The sequence below is a fragment of the Pimephales promelas genome, chromosome 3, assembly GCF_988280905.1.
Source record: "Pimephales promelas chromosome 3, fPimPro1.hap1.1, whole genome shotgun sequence".
Lineage (NCBI taxonomy): Eukaryota > Metazoa > Chordata > Actinopteri > Cypriniformes > Leuciscidae > Pimephales > Pimephales promelas.
Window position 1 is genome coordinate 11,468,913 of NC_142771.1, and position 18,094 is coordinate 11,487,006.

The 18,094-nt window shown below is 39.0% G+C and overlaps 1 protein-coding gene across 1 annotated transcript; it reads left to right on the forward strand.

Moving 5' to 3' along the window:
• Positions 1 to 10,327: 10,327 nt before the first annotated feature.
• Positions 10,328 to 17,568, forward strand: LOC120473028 (G protein-coupled receptor 4). The gene is made up of 3 exons (XM_039662631.2): positions 10,328 to 10,698; positions 10,963 to 12,408; positions 16,291 to 17,568. The coding sequence occupies exon 3, from the start codon at positions 16,325 to 16,327 to the stop codon at positions 17,288 to 17,290; it is 966 nt and encodes a 321-aa protein (XP_039518565.2). The 5' UTR covers positions 10,328 to 10,698; positions 10,963 to 12,408; positions 16,291 to 16,324; the 3' UTR covers positions 17,291 to 17,568.
• The last annotated feature ends 526 nt before the right edge of the window (positions 17,569 to 18,094 follow it).

The window sequence follows — 18,094 nt, forward strand, 5'->3', positions numbered from 1 at the left end:
ACTGACTCCACATTTAGGGGGCCACAAGGGGGTCCAAGCTTGTTGTCGCAGGGGCACTGGCCCCCCCAGGCCCCCGCCTAGAACCGCCATTGCTCACACACACACACACACACACACTTTCTCTCTCTCTCAAGAAGCAAAAACATGACTGCTAAAGGTTGTATCAGCGATGGCGGGGTAACATCACTTAACATCACGAGTGCTATTCCCTTAGGCCACGCCCCCTTGTCTCCCCAAAGTATTATAAGCAATCATGCGCATCCCGTGTGCAGAATGATGCACTTGAAGCAACACCAAGTCACAGCACGCAACGCTTCACATTGAAAAGAACATAGCGAAGGGATGGTATCTATAATCTATGCTTAGTAGGGCTGCACGATTTGGGAAAATGTCATATTGCCATTATTGAGCCAATATTGCAATTGCGATTTGCGACTCCGATATAATAAAATGGTTTCATGAGTCCAACTTGCTTGGTTCTAAAGTAAAATGCACACACAGATTAATGTTTATTTCTCAACTCAAACTAAAAACAACAACAACAATAAATGATTGATAACACCTATAATGATCAATAAACCATCAACCAAACCAACATTACAGTGATTCCATCAATTGAAAGCCATCAACTTTTTAAAAAATTATTACGCTTAAAAAAAATATATAACAGCTTTTAAATTAAGTGAACTTCAAACAATCCCCACATAAACCCATAATAAAAAACATATTTACCTGTGCCCTTCCTGTCTTAACAGGTACAGAAATTGAATAAAGTTATCAAACAGTCTGCGCTGCCTGAATCATAAATTATATATATAATAATCCTTATTAAAGCTACAAAAGTTCTTTACTCAAGATCAGTGAGTAATTTTCTAATTTCCCTTTGTTCTTTTAACTTTACTGAAAGAACGCTTTATTCGCTGCTGGCCCTTTAAGAGCACCCGTTGCCGAGACGCGGATCTCACACGCGCCTCATAGCACAACTCTTTTCATCCATAGACTTTTCTTATGTTATGAAGATACTAGACAAAATCACATTTTGGCATAATTGTGTGTGCTATTGTTCGTTCAAGCTCGAAAGAGAACTGTTTATTCTGGGCTGGCACACGGTCAGTGCATGCGCATTATGCGAGTCTCATCTATTCTAATCTAGGGCACTCACAGGCAGCTTTTCACTTCTTGTCGTGCAAAATGCGAAAAGGCATTTGAACCAATAAGAGGGGGATCTTGTAACACTAGTCAAAGGATGACAAAAAAGAAGAGATGCTGCGCTAATAGCCCTACTTTGTTTATTTCATATAAAATCGCGGCATTTTGCGAAATATAATTGCATAGGTTTGAGATCGCTATTACGACTGCGATATAATTAATCGTGCAGCACTAATGCTTAGTGTATTCTAAAGGGCAATAAACTCCACTCCAGCAAGATAGTCATTTTATGCAAATCATAGACCTTTATGCCTTATCTACAAATAAAGTATAATATTGGGAACATTGATCTTGAAGAGAGTGTCGTCGTGTTACTGTCGCAACCGAACGCGACGCGCTAATGCTGATGCATGGAGAATGACTGAGGCGAGATGACTTTCCGTTAACTTTAACTTAGAGACTAAAATATTAATTTTACCACACATTAAGCTATTGAATGACTTTAGAAGTCTTGGAATATAGTGTGAAAACTTGATTGTGCTTTACAGTTTTTTATGCCTTTAGTGGGGCTTAACAAAATAACACAATATGCAGAATGTCGGACGTCACTTATAGGCTAAACTGTTTTTATAGATAAAACTATTTACATTCGGCAGTCATGAAAACAAATCTCAGATAACGGTTGACTAGGTAACAATGTGTAATTTTGCGCCGGAGTTCTCCTTTAACTTACATTAGCTAGCTAACTACGAACGAGCTAACCAGATAACATTAACAAATTGACAAGCACTTACTGGGCACAGTGGGCAGAATGGCTCTTCAAATGACCGACGAAATTGGAGGTTGTCATCTGACTGTCCGCGATCTTAACGTTGCATGTCTTGCAAAGCGCTGTTCTTTTGCCATCTTGTTGTAAGAAATTCTTGAATCCAAAAGCGACGACGACCCTCGTTATCCCTCCGGCTGACATGTTGATGTGATCTGATGTAAGTGGGCGTGGTGTGCGCGTAAGGTATGAGAGGGCATGACTGATGATCTCGTGATCCAGTCATGACAGCGCTATTCTCAGCCTGCGCTCCAGCTGGATCAACTTTATTTTTTTTACATAATTTATATATTTTATATTCAAACTGAAAACATGATGTGATTAACACTCAAGTCATATTATTACATGCAAGTGTGTTTGATTTATGGACCAAATTTTCAGATCAAGTTTATGGACCAAGTTAATTTAATTAATAAACCTATAAAACTATTAATGCACTACAATTAAACTGGTTATATGCCTTTACTTATAAAAAATAAAAAACTTATTAAAAAAAATACCAGGCTTAAGGCATTTATTTTTTATGCAGGCCATACACACAGGAGTGAAATGGTTAAGACCCCTCCCCCTACAAACACACACACATACACAGACAGGCAAAGACAGAGATGTAGGCTCAGATTAAGCAAGACCACATTCAAACAAACATATCTGACTTTCTGTGGGTCCTAGCTAATGAGTGTCAATTAGAAAGTTGTCCAGCTCGAGGAGTACAATATACATACCGATTTTTGTAACTGTAGATAAAACTAACAACCCTACTTTTGTCAAAAGGTGGCGCTACTGAGCCCTCACCACGCCCGTTTCTGAAACATTGCACGTGTCTACTGGCTAATAAATGTGATGTGTCTGTCGAGTTTCATGCATTTTGAAGCATGCTAAGGGTCTCAAAAGCATCCTAAAAGCATCCTAAAAGAAGGGTAAAGTTTGATGTGTCGCCACGGCAACAGTTTCAAAAATATCAAGAATCCATTCACAGGTCTACATCTTCCGTATGTTTACATTATACATATGAAGTTTGAAGCAAATCGGGTAAAAATAAAAGGGTGATATCAAAGCATTTTGAAAGTGACACACTTCCTGCTGCCAGTTGGTGGCGCTATAACTTTGACTCACAATAGTCACATCCATGTGATCGTCCTCTTACAGCGAACACACTGCTGAAGTTTCATCAAGATCAGTTAATGTATGCTGAAGTTATAACAAACTTCCTGTTTCACGTTTCTCGCCATGATTTCGTTTCCTCGCCACGGCCAAACCGTTCGAGATATCAAAAATCCCCACACAAGCTTTCATCCTCAATGTCTTCACTTTACGCTGACCGAGTATCGTCGAATTTGGATCAAAGCTCTAGGAGGAGTATTTCAAATAACATTGCGAGCGTTTTACAAGCAAACCTCAATAGCCGACTTCCTGTTGGGCTGGGGTAAAAAGTAAAAGCGCGAGGTATAGATGAAACGATGAGATCAACATGCGTACCGAGTTTCATATTATTACATGCAAGCGTGTTTGAGTTATGGACCAAGTGTTCGGACCCCATTCCAGGGGGCGCTGACGAGCCCCCCTGCCACGCCCGGGTACCATCTTCAGCCCGGCTCTGATGGCCGCGGGTTCTGACCCGTGTGCAAAGTTTCAAGAGTTTTCGAGCATGTTAAGGGCCCCAAAAGTGCCCGAATAGTCGTAAGAAAAATAATAATAAATATAGCTGCGAGCAGCGATGGCGGGCCCAAGCCGGTGGCACCGCAACCCCGGTTCCTTTAGTTACCTAAAGGCACCCGGGTGGCGGTGCCGAAGGCTTTGGCCCTTTCATGATTAAATGTTAAAACGGCTTGCCATACTCTGTCATTTCGACTAGTCAAAATTATGTTACAGATATCTTAAATGATAATACAAACTATCCAAAATGTAATTACGAATAGACAGAAAGACGTTGTTGATATCTACAATGTTAATTCCGGATAGGCAAACTTAGCTTTTAAATGTTAAAAGGGCTTGCCATACAGGGATGTAGGCTCAGAGAGAGGCTCACCATATTCAAACCAAAATATCTGACTTCCTCTTGGTCCGAGCTAATGACTATGTAATAGAAAGTTGTCCGGCTTGAGGAGTAAAATGTATATACCGATTTTTGTAACTGTAGATAAAACTAACAACCCCACTTTTGTCAAAAGGTGGCGCTATTTAGTCCTTGCACCATGCCCGTTTCTGAAACTTTGCACGTCTACTGGCTAATAAATGTGATGTATCTGTTGAGTTTCAAGCAATTTCAATTTCAATTTGACTGTTGAAAAGAAGTGCGCCGATTAGATACTCAGGATCGGTATCGGCTCTGACACTGCCATCTTTGACGAGGCTGATTCAAATTCTATATTGTGCATATACTATTCTATGTAAGGCACAAAGGCACAAAAACTTTCTAAAGTACCATAAAGTTTTTGTGTACTGTATTATAAGTGTTCTGAAGCTATTATGTGATATAGAAATTAATATTTAAGTCATTAAATTCAAGAACACGTAAACTTTTCCCTCTCTGCGCCTGTCAGTCATTCTCCATTCAGCATTCAAACAGCACGTCGCATTCGGTTACAGTCAATGATGAAACGATCTTCAAGATGATTCAATGTTAATCCTATTATACTGGGTCTTTAAGATAAAGGTCTAAAGGTCTATATTTTCGAATGAAGAAACTTTTTCTTGCTGGACTTTATTGCTGTAACTTAATCGTGTTACTTTCTACCGGGTGTCAGACGCTGTCGGTTAGATCACAACACTAGAGTCAGACAACTATAATTGTTCTTCACGCACACAGTAACTGAAATTTAAAACCTTTAAAAGAAAAGGCTCAATAAACTATTGCATAGATATATAATGTATAATACACTGTTCATAAATATGTATTTCCTTTGTGCTTTGAACTTTTCAATACGGACTCAATGCGCTGTAACTTCATGTGGCTTCAAGCACATCATTCTCCGCTCGGGATGCACATAAGTGCTTTGTGCTGCACCGTATTAGAGCCGTAATATCATAATGCAGTGACGTAATGACAGATTATTAATTGCCTTTCAATTATATGTTGCTGCGTCATTAAACATCTGTCCTATGCATTTCAAACATTTATAGCAGCCATGGCTATATCTTTTTATGATTTTTGTTATCTTGTTTTTCATGAATGTATTTTTTAAAAATAAGAGCAATGTGTATTATCTATTATTAATGCCTGTCCCTGAACACCAGTGTAGTTTTGTAGTCGATCCAAGAGTATTTTATGATCTATAGTGTCGATCAAGATCAAGTAGAACTAGTATTGAAATACAGCCTTGGTCAGAAGCTAAAAGTAAATCATTTGTAATTTTAACTAGTGCAGCTTCTGTACTATGATGCGGTCTGAATCTTGACTGGAATTTTTCATAGATATCACTTTCTTGCAAAAAAGAGCAAAAAAGAATATAATAGCATTTTTGTCATAGATTATGACAAAGTAATCATATGATCCACCAGCGAGGAACCAGCAGAACAGAGTGAACATTCTTTCTGTTTAGTTCAATCCTACTTAATAGGAATTTATTTAAAATGCTCGCTCTACTCCACACCATTAATGTCTTGTGCGGACATCCGTATTTTGACTTTCGGTTTTAAGTAAGCGATTTAAAAGCTCCCAAGTCCCAGCGGAGTCACACGTTGATTAACCGGTGGGAATATACACAATAGGCTTACCTGATATTGAACACAAGAGGGCAGTATAGCACTACGTATGACTCAGATTATTATTTTTTTCTGAATTTTACAACAATTCTGGCTGTTTTTGAACGTAAACATAATTCTTAAATGAAAAAAGGGAAAAATTGGGGAAGTTATAATATTTGTATAATTTAATTTAGAAACAAATGATGTATAATTACATTTTTAGAAGATATGAGGCTTTTAGTGTTTACTTTTTTCACATTACTTTAATCTTTTGCCATAGTTGCACATGTCTACTGGCTAATAAATGTGATGTATCTGTTGAGTTTCAAGCAATTTCAAGCATGCTAAGAGTCCCAAAAGCATCAAAAAAGAATGTTAAAGTTTGTTTCGTTGCCACGGCAACAGTATCAAAGATATCAAAAATTCATTCACAGGTCTACATCTGCCGTGTATTTACATTATACAGATGAAGTTTGAAGCAAATCGGTTAAAAATAAGAGAGTGATTTCAAAGCATTTTGAAAACACTGCTGAAGTTTCATCAAGATCAGTTAATGTATGCTGAAGTTATAACACACATCCTGTTTCATGTTTCTCGCCATGATTTCGTTTCCTCGCCACGGCCAAACCGTTCGAGGTATCAAAAATCCTGTGGCACTTTTTCATCCTTAATGTCTTGACTTCACGCTGATCGAGTTTCGTCGAATTTGGTTCAGTGCTCTAGGAGCAATAATTTAAATTCCATTGCATGTGTTTTAAACACAACCCTAAATAGCCGACTTCCTGTTGGGCTGGGGTAAAAAGTAAGAGTGTGAAGTATATATGAAACGATGAGATCTATATGTGTACCAAGTTTCATATTATTACATGCAAGTGTGTTTGATTTATGGACCAAATTTTCAGACCAAGTTTATTGACCAAGTTAATCTGATTAATAAACTAATTATATAAAACTATTGTCAATTCACTACAATTAAACTAGTTATATGCCTTTACTTATAAAAAATAAAAATAAAAACTTATTTAAAAAATACCAGGCTTGAGAAATGTATTTTCTTTATGCAGGTCATACACACAGCAGTGAAATGGTTAAGCCCCCTCCCCCTGCACACACACACACACACACACAGACAGCCAGCCAGTCAGTCAGCCAGCCAGCCAAAGACACAGAGACACAGACACATGTAGGCTCAGAGTGGCCATATTCAAACAAAAATATCTGACTTTCTGTGGGTCCTAGCTAATAAGTGTCAATTAGAAAGTTGTCCGGCTCGAGGAGTACAATATACATACCAATTTTTGTAACTCTAGTTAAAACTAACAACCCCACTTTTGTCAAAAGGTGGCGCTACTGAGCCCTCACCACGCCCGTTTCTGAAACTTTGCACATGTCTACTGGCTAATAAATGTGATGTGTCTGTCGAGTTTCATGCATTTTGAAGCATGCTAAGGGTCTCAAAAGCATCCAAAAAGCATCCTAAAAGAAGGGTAAAGTTTGATGCGTCGCCACGGCAACAGTTTCAAAGATATTAAGAATCCATTCACAGGTCTACATCTGCCGTATGTTTACATTATACATATGAAGTTTGAAGCAAATCGGGTAAAAATAAAAGGGTGATATCAAAGCATTTTGAAAGTGACACACTTCCTGCTGCCAGTTGGTGGCGCTATAACTTTGACTCACAATAGTCACATCCATGTGATCGTCCTCTTACAGCGAACACACTGCTGAAGTTTCATCAAGATCAGTTAATGTATGCTGAAGTTATAACACACTTCCTGTTTCACGTTTCTCGCCATGATTTCGTTTCCTCGCCACGGACAAACCGTTCGAGATATAAAAAATCCCCTCGCAAACTTTCATCCTCAATGTCTTGACTTCACGCTGACAGAGTTTCGTCGAATTTGGATCAAAGCTCTAGGAGGAGTATATGACATTCCATTGCGAGCGTTTTACAAACAAACCTCAATAGCCGACTTCCTGTTGGGCTGGGGTAAAAAGTAAGAGTGTGAGGTATAGATGAAACGATGAGATCAACATGTGTACCGAGTTTCATATTATTACATACAAGCGTGTTTGAGTTATGGACCAAGTGTTCGGACCCCGTTCCAGGGGGCGCTGACGAGCCGCCCTACCACGCCCGGGTACCAGCTTCAGCCCGGCTCTGATGGCCGCGGGTTCTGACCCGTGTGCAAAGTTTCAAGAGTTTTCGAGCATGTTAAGGGCCCCAAAAGTGCCCAAAAGGTAGTAAAATAATAATTATTATAATAATAATAATAATAGTAAAGAAAAATAATCCCAAGGAAAACAATAGGGCCTTCGCCCTTTCAGGGCTTGGGCCCTAATAATAATAATAATAATAATAATAGAAAAGAATAATCCTAAGGAAAACAATAGGGCCTTCGCCCTTTCAGGGCTTGGGCCCTAATAAGTGGCCGTCCCGGGAAAAAAAAAATGTCGCATGTGGCTGTCAATGACGCAATATCCGCGCTATCCTCGGCTATCGTCGTTTCCGCCGGTTGCCATAGCCATGACGTAACCATAGCGACAGACGCGGACAACTGCGTAGTGAGTAACGTTTAGCGGCACCCAGTTCTTGTTTCGTTCAAACATAGACCATCGCAAGCAGACTTTGGGAAAAACAAGGAGAACTAGAATGAGGATCAATATCAGCGTGATGTTTTTGAGATGCCGAGAGCTAGCGTCCGAGACTGACTTCCACTCGACAGAGAGCTAGCAGCGTCCGTGACTAATTTGGACTTGACAGAACTTCATGAGTCACGAGTCACGACACCGTACGTCCTACCTATAAAAGGTATAAAAGGTCCTATAAAAGATATATTTTCCATGTTAAGAGTTTTTGTCCTAACCAAACGCGACGGCGACACGCGAAGTTTCTAATTTAGAAACGGTTCCTATTTCTGCGACGTCGTGGCTGACAGAATGAAGAAATTACACTGGTTATTACACACACATATTTATTTTTAGTTAAAAATAGGTCACTATGCCATTAGATAACGGATATACCTCAGATTTTGAAAGCAGGTAATATAGCGTTCAAAATGAATTCTACGCAAACTGTACTTCATTACAAAATTAGTCAATGCATGTTTTGTTAATGTTTTGATTTTAATAATGTTAACGTTATCTTGATTTGATTATGTCCATTTCCAATGCGAGTGCGGGCCAGCAGTGTGCTTTCACTCACACGCTGTTCTGCGTGGCTGTGATTTTTGGGTGTGGCGTCTCACAGTCGCGTCGCGTCTCTTGTGGACAGACACACTTGCTGTCGCTGGAATTTTATCGCGTCGCGTGTAGTTAGGACACGGTGTTAGACAGGTGAGCAAATGTACAAACAAATCAATGTTATAACATAGCTTGACATGATGAAATGTTAGAATATGGTCAGTATGTTCTTATGTTGATCTGCTAGTTTCGTATAGCAAACAAAATACAGTAACACGTAGAATAACAATAACTTTCAACACACATTTAAATGCCGTTTAGTGTGATAGTGTAACGTTACCAAGTGGAACAGCGCTGCCCAGACAGCAAACTGACATTGAATCAACATGGAAACGACGTCTCTCATGACATTGAAACAACGTTGATTTTGCTCATCGAATTAACGTTGAACCAACGTCAGACGCGGCATGCGGACTTTCAGACGTACTAATTTATTTACTTCTAAACAATGTGAGATACTGTTGTTTTATCTGCGATTCCATGTCATTTGTGATTTGCAAGTTTGCATTTTCAAGATTTGCCATGTACAGGTCTTTTGTAAAGTGATCCTATTTCATTAAAGTGATTCTCATTTCAACCAGATGATCCCACGGTAGCTGCACGCATCTGTCTGGCGGGCATCTCGGCATGGCTCAACCTGGCAAAGACTGAGCTTCTCGTCCTTCCTGCCAATCCATCTCTGCAACACGACTTCGCCATCCAGCTAGATTCATCATCAATCACCCCATCAAGGTCAGTCAGAAATCTTGGAGTAATATTTGATGACCAGCTGACCTTCACAGACCATTACAAAGACAACTCGATAATGCTGGTTTGCACTGCACAACATCAGGAAGATCAGGCCTTTCCTAACTGAGCATGCCACGCAACTTCTTGTCTAGGCCCATTGCATTACTGCAATGTTCACTAAACCTTACTCTAAATGTGTAACTAAACCTCTACAAATGATTCAGAACGCCGCAGCTCGTCTCTTCTTCAACAAGCCCAAAAGAGCTGTAAAAAATTAGCTTTATGAAATATTAATTATCAATAATAACTTGTTATGATTAATTATGAATATTTGGGTCTGTTAATTAGATTAATTTGATGTGGCTAAATTAATATTACAATCAATTAATCAGGTTGTCCAACAAACTCTTTTGATTATTCATTCATTATAAGCAAAGCGAAATAAAATGGGCCGAAAACTGCCTGTTGAATATTATAGGTTGTATTTTTAATCAGTTTGAATATTTTGGAAGTGCAATATATAAGGTGAATATGGATTATTGATTTTTTACTAATGAAAATGTTTTTGAAATGTTGATTTTAAATATTCACAGCTTAAATATTCAACCGTGCTCATTTTTGGCCCATCAAAATGCAAGCCCTAAAAATACAATGCATTAAAATACAAGCAGGGGTAATGCAATGTATATTTTTTTCCAAATAGTATAATTCAACATGCTTTTTGTTTCAAAAACATTTGGCATTATTTTACTTCCATAGTCTGTGCAGGAAGAGGATGGATCTCTTTGCCAGATTCTCCCTGAACTGGCACATCACATCAGAGCCATCAACATGGACAATAAATCTGACCTATGTGTGGCAACAGTTCTTTTAGCTTGTGAAAGGCTTCCTCGCATTCAGTCAAATATGTCTTAGAGGAGCGGCGTTTTTTCTTGTCCAGTTCGCGGGCTGCCAATGTAGCAAAATGGAGAAGGTTTTTCCAGTCGAAAAACAAACAGACACTAGAGAATGATCTCCAAAGAAAATTAGAGAAAGATCCAAAAAATACAAATCAAACAAAGGTAAGAACTTCTACACTTCTACTTTTATCACACTCCCTAAATACTCCCAAACTAATTTTTAATAACAAACCATGTGGTTTACGTTTCAACGCATGCAAGTTCTGATGAAGACTCGCATGAGTCAAAATATTAACCACAGGGTTTGTTATTAAAATAGTTTTAAGCATTTAGTAAGTGTGAGAGGTGATTCCCTTGTATAACGAATCTCCTGTACCTGCCGATTTGTCAGAGAAAAGCTCATGCTTTCCTTTTAACCTCCTTCAGCCTGAGATATGCTGATCCAGCACTCCTCTGTGACCCTACAGAGGATAAAGCGGCATGGAAGGTGGATGAACGGATAAATTAGGATAAGGTAACTTACAGTTTGTGTCCGTGAGTATTTCTTCTGGTTGATGGTCAGTTATGGCATTTAAAGACTTTAAAACATCATTTAGATGGAAGAGAATCTCTTTCCAGGACCTACTGTAGATCACCACATCATCCAGGTAAAATCCATTCAGCTTTATAAAGTAGTCCCCCATGGACACAAAATGGCATTATGGTATACTGGTTTAGCCCATGGGAAAGCTGTACAAGAGGGGAACTGTTCAATCCTGATCAGCCTTCCTGCAGAGTTTAGATCTGACATTATTCAAACACACCTGAACTAGGTCATCAAGATTTTCCAGTTATAAAATGCAGTTGTATTAAAGAATAGGGATAGAACTAAACTCTGCAAGAGTGCAGATCTCCATGAGCTGAATTGATCCCCGTGTGTATACTGTAGGAACTACATTAAGTACAGTAAGTGTTTGAGTAATTGGCACTTGCTAGTTTCCTTTACAAATGCCTACTTTTTTTCATAAGACTTTCTAGAGTCTTGATACACAATCATAAAAAAACAATTTCTCCAACTTATGAAACCCTCCATCAGGAGCAGCCACATATAGTAACACACAGTGCACACATACTGGCAGCAGAGTCCTGCACCTGTGCTCTCTGTTTGCAATAAAAGAGGGTGACAGACTGACATGAGGGCCTCTGGTGGTATAAAACCAGGACCTGTCCCAAGATGCAAATCTGCCCCCAGATCGAGTTTTGGAGCATGAAAGTCGGAGTCAGGGGAGAGGTGTTGTGTGATGGGCTGGATCATGCCTCACCGAACCCATTTATTCTCTCTGATCTGACTGAATTTATGCAGTCTTTTCATTGCCCTCATACATAGAGTAATCTTTATAATAATAGTACACTGTGCTTTTGTAAGAAGTATTACAGATTAAATTTCTTAAACGTTTTGTCAATTTGGAATGAGTAACATATTGGCTAAATTACATTCAGAGAAATTGCTTTTTTATTATTCCAAAATGGACATGTGGGAACATCGTAGGCAGAAAATGTAAAAACTGAAAGATCTCTCGCTTTTTCTTAGAAAAGCTGCTCTTTCCCTTTACTAAATTGGATCTATATGGTTCAAAATAATCCTGAGTAAGTTCTAAAGCAACACACTATGAGCTTTTACCAAGAAAACATCAACCAAAATAGTTCTGATCCTGTGAGGAAAGATGAATCTAGAAAACACAGTCTAATTCACCATCAGGGACCGAGTCAAGAAAGCACCTCAAAAAAGACCCTGCCTCCTATCAACAATTGCAATTCCTCATGGCCTCGTGATGTTTATAAAGGCGACTCCACAATCTGACCTGCATCTTTAGGACTAAAAACGTCTATCTGGTAAGTTGCACACGTTTTCTTGTCTTTTCTATCTTCTCGATCTTCATGTTATGCATATTGATAGCCCTAAATACCTTTATACATGCATTAATAATGTCATTATTTGTGCCATAGGGTTTTTTATTAAACAAATGGTTGTTTATTTTGCAGTTGTTTAGATTATGCTTAGAGTATTTTCAACTATTCTACCTAAAAAGAGTTTTTGATATTACAATGTAAGTGACACTGATGGTAATAAGAGATCATTGGTACATTTTTTTTTTAAACTTTGAAGTTTTCTTTTAATCGGATTGTTTTTTTCATCATTTTTACAACGGTAACTAATAAAATATGATGATTTAAAATTGTACTTGCTAGATTTAGCTAAATTTAAATCTAGCTAATTTTTTTAACATTCAAAACAAGTACAAGACTTGTAGGTGGAAGGTGAAAAATACATTTTTTATGGAGAAGGGAAACTGATAAGTCACTCATTCAAAGTTTTAATATCTGCCCCAAAACATCTTAACAATACTGATGCAGTACATTATTGGCAAAATGAGAAGAGAAAGCTATGTGAATTCAGTAACTGGTGATACCAGCAATGTGATTTAGAAATTTTGCAGAGTTTAGCAGAATCATGTTGACTATGTGGGAAAACAGTCCATTACTTATTAACATTCATCTGGAATTATTTTGGTGAGAGGACACACACTAATAATAATATAAGATATTTTTACTCACGATTCCTCTTCAAAAGAACAAAACCAGGAGCCATTTTGTCTCTTTGCATTAATGCTGTGCCTTGGCAATTTATGCCTTTTCTGGTCTACTTTAGTCATGATGGAGTCAACACTCGAACCAAGTGAATATTATGTGTTTATTATAAAATTAATATTACCAACATTATTATCAGTATTATAAACAGTCAAGCTTTCTTTGGGGGTGTTTGGCTCACTTGGTGTAAGATCAGTCACAAGTTCAGAGATCCTTCAAAGATTCATAAGAAGAGCACACAATCAATTTTCAAAAGAGAGTCTGTTTGATAACTCTTGTATGGAAAATAAGAGATTATGTGACCGAATCAGGCAAACATATTTGTTCTTTTTCATTTATTATGAGAATTGATTAGCTTTACCTCTGTTGTACAGCACTATTAAGAAATGTTTTGCTTCAGCAGTAAAAGGGGTGGTGGGGAGGAAAGTAGCACAAGGAGCTCAAAAAAGTTATTCATTTTCAATAATGTAACTATACAACCCCTTAAAACTGCCTCTAACTGCTTTCACCAGTTGATGAAATTATCAATCAAAAACACACCTTCTTGCAATCTATATTTCTGCTAAGTTGGTGTTGCACCTGTCACCGAGAAGAGGGAGGAGGGATGTGGTTGAAACTTGTTTGGCTATTTCCCTGCCATAATGTAATGATTATGTAAATTAAAATTGTTTCAGATATAGAATACGTGGTTATTTTTTCTTGACTTAATTTGGAATGATACTGATTTAAAGCAGTGTTTCCCAACCCTGGTCCTTCTGTACCACAACAGTAGACATTTTGGACGTCTTTCTATCTAACACACCCATTTCAGGTTACAGAGTCTCTACTTAACAAGCAAGTTGAATCAGGATTGATTATGGAGACATACAAAAAGTTGTGTAGAGTTGGGCGTACATCTGAACCACTGTTAAGAACCACTGATTGAGAGTGTGTGAATAGTTCACAACAGACTTCTCAAATAACTTTAACACTTGTCAGAATCAAGTTTCCATTATCCCCCTCTAGCTGGTTGAAGTCCCCAGGGCTGAAGGAGAAAAACACGACTGATTAAGATCAATCCCTGAGAGCCTCCTTACCCTTTAGAAGGCGTACCACTGGAGAGAGTTTAGCCTAAAGGCAGAGAGAGTAAGGACACGAGAGTCCTTCTGAGACCCTTGTGGAGCAGTGGAACAGTGGTACTTGACTTAGGGTGGTGCTTCACCAACACTCGACTATAAATGAGACAGATGAACCACAGAAGTTGTGGTTTGACATGTTTTATGTTTCCCAAATTTTGTCCTGGAGGACCGCCAGCAGTGTACCTTTTGCATGTCTTCTTACAGTATCTAATTGTAACACATCTATTGAAGTCTACAATAATGAGGTGTTTGATTGGAGCATGTATGTCCAATCCTGGTCCTGGAAGACCAACTTCCTGTATGATTTGTTTCCTACCCTATTGAAATGAGTCTAAACCAGCTTAAGAAAATCTTCAGGATGACTAGAAACTTCCAGGTTGGTGTGTTGGGCCAAGTTCTGCAGGACATTCACTCTCCAGGAGGAGGATTGGACACCCTTGGAATAGGGAGACGTACCAAATGTGCAGTGTTGGGGGTCACTCCAGAACCAGGGTTGGAGAGAAACAGTGAATTAAGTCATGCAACACATGACATTCCTGGCAAATCAATTTTCATGTTAAATCAAATGGGGCTGGTCTCATGTCTGTTTATTATAGACCCTGAATTCCCTCTTGACAGTTGTTCTGCACAGATGTGTTGTTGTGTACCCTGGGTACTTGTAATTGTTGCATTGGCTATCCTCCTATGGGTATATGTAGCAGGATAACAGGAGAATATCCCCTTGGGAGACACTGTTTGTCATAGCTGATGTATTGTCAGATCTCAAAATTTGCCATTTAGATTGAATCTTCTCAGACGCCCTGTACCAAACAGAACTCATTACCACTCAAGAAAGTGTACAACTTTGCTCCTAAAGGACAGCCTTCCAGCACACTTCAGTTGCAACCTGCACCAAAACATGAAGTAATCATGTCATTCTCAAGTAACCTGAACACCTTGATTACCTCGTTCAGTTTATTTGATTTGAGTTGAAGCTAAACTCTGTAAGACAGTAGCACTCCAGGAACATAATTGGCTACCCCTGGGGAAGACCTAAATGGACTTTCCAAGTCTATGAAGCTTAAAGTATAATTACATGTGCACAAATTTACCTATTAAGCAGTGTAAAGGCAATGAAGCTAAACCCTGCAGGACTTTCCTGTCCAGGAGCAGGATTGGCTACCACTGCCTCCCTAAGAGGACATAAGTCAGGGATGTTCAATCCTGCTCCGGAAGAGCCAATGTCCTACAGAGTTTAGCCTTCCCTACACACCTGTGTGGTTTTTTAGTCAAGCCATGGATTAGCCAACCCGATCTCACGGGAATTCGTACGAATATTACGAGGTGGCTAATTCGTAACATTTCGTACGACCTCACTCGTACGAATTAGTAAGATTTTGCTAAATCGAACATATTTTACGAATTAGCCAATTCGTATGAATTCGTACGAATGACCCCTGACCCCGCCTCTAAACATAACCGTCATGTGGGTTTAGACAAATTTGTACGAGTGAGGTCGTATGAATTAGTACGAATTAGCCACTTTTGAATCACTCGTACGAATTGGTCGTGAGATAGCGTAGGATTAGCTGGTTCAAGGATGCATTATGAATATGCAGTGGGCGTCCAAGAACAGGTTTGGTCAGCCCTAAAATAAAAACTTCACCATTCAAGGCTCAGTTTAGTATAAAAGTAAACAATTAGTCCGCACACCTGAAAATGCTCCTAAGCAAATTTAATAGTTGCTCACCACGCGTGACGTATCGGGCCCCGTTTTTTTTTTCCTGGTGCTACACGTTTTCTGGTGTGCAGACTTATTGTTTACTCTTGTTGCTGCCTGTCTGCCCAGCACCCAGTTTTATTGTTTTGGATGTGCGTGCTACACCTTTTGAACTCAATTTAGTATAAAACCATCTAAATCTGACATCAATTTCTAAAACGTATATAATTAATGTTAACAGGACTACCTAATTATGTTGCCATGGTAATATGTTAATTTTTTTAATAATGTCATTTTCTCCTCCTCCAGAATTTCATTCATTGGTTTCAGTTCACTAGAAGTCATGGAGGGTCAACTATGCCACAACACAAGAACAAGATGCACCCTGAAAAGCAACCTGAATTCTGCTAACCTAACGACCGATTCCGACAATTCGACGCATACCTTCAGTGTGTTTGAAGGATGCGAACAAATGGTGAGTGGTATCCTTTTTGACCTAACTATGCAGTCCTTCAATGTGATCGTAGGAATACCTGCCAACATCCTGGTCATAGCGAACCTGATAAACACGCGGAATGAGCCTTCAACTTCTGACATCTTCCTGGGCTGCCTGGCTTTCATGGACACCTACTTCGGATTTATGACTATCATAGCATTCCTCAATCTCTACCACTGGAAAAGTGCTATGGGTTGGATGGCTCTGAAGTTCTCCTTTGGTGTTAAGGACACCAGCGGGCCGCTCTTCCTCTCGTGTGTCTGTCTGGATCGATTTATAGCCGTTCTCTTCCCCATCGCATTCGGACAGTTGAAGGACATCAAATACAGGATCGGCCTGACCATCGTGGTTCTGCTGCTCACTTTTGCTTATGCTTCGGCCAAAACCGTTGGTGGTCTGCCCAACTTTGAAAAGGTTTTTACTGGTGAGGTCTTGTTTGCTTTTAGCTGGATGGTGGTGTGTAACGTGGCCATCCTCTGGGCCCTGAAACGCTCACGAGGCTCTGGTAAAGATGAGATGCATCCGATGAAAAGAAAGGCGTTTAAGATGGTGCTGTCTATCTTGATCATCATCGTGAGCAACTATCTCCCTCCAGTTGCTCTGTTCCCCTTTGAAGACCATTATCCACACAAGATCTTCACTTGTTATGTGCAGCCAGTGGGTTATGCCTTCTTAAACATCAGCAGCACTATCCAGCCCTTAACTTATTTGTCCCGCCTGGAGAAAGTACCATTCTTGCCTGATTCTTGTGTAAAGAAGTTAAGCTGCAAGGAACAAGACAAGCCCTTAAAGGAAAAAATAACTTCCGCCTGAAATACTGTCTGAAACATGGCTGGAAAAAAATAATTAACATCCTACTGTAGCCTACTAGTACTGCATTTTCATAGCTCTTCGGTTTGCAATATTCCTACATAATATTCCATGTCATATATAATCATATAATCTATTAAAACTTGAACTTGGATCTTAGTAGCAAAAATGATTATTGGTCCGGAGGTTTTAGACTCTACCCATGTTATGTCTTTGAATTGTAACACTGAGTTCTGAATATCAAATCATTCATTATGCAAATATACATTGTTTGTAACTTTCCAAGCATTCATATTATATTTTGTGAATTCTAAATAAAACACTCAAAGGTTAATTTAAAGAGTTGTGGCGCCCCCATGTGTAACAGAGCAAAAATTAGGAAAGTTGTTTTTTTTTAATGGACCCCAGAAATAAATTTGTTCAAACATTTGGTTCTTTGTCATCCTTGACCATTTCCTTAAATTGATGAATGTACATTTAAATGTGATCCCATGAAGTTTTGTTGTTTTGATTTTTTTTCTTAGTGTCAGGTTTGTGTTGGTTCAAGTGTTTTCACTGGAGTCAAGCCAAGCTTATTGGGCCCAGTCCCACGCCAGGGTATCCTGGCTCTCCTACTCATCTCCTACTACATCCTCCTCACTCAAGCTATAGGTTACAGGTAAGTTAAGATCTGGATAACATTCATAACTGCAACACATGCACCCATTTATGGTATTAAAGGGCACCTATTATGGAAAATTCACTTTTACATGGTGTTTGAACATAAATGTGTGTTGGCAGTGTGTGAGCAAAACCACCCTAGAATGA

What these genes read in the sequence shown, in the direction of transcription:
- LOC120473028 (XM_039662631.2), top strand. Translation starts at nt 16,325, where the DNA reads ATGGAGGGTCAACTATGCCACAACACAAGAACAAGATGCACCCTGAAA.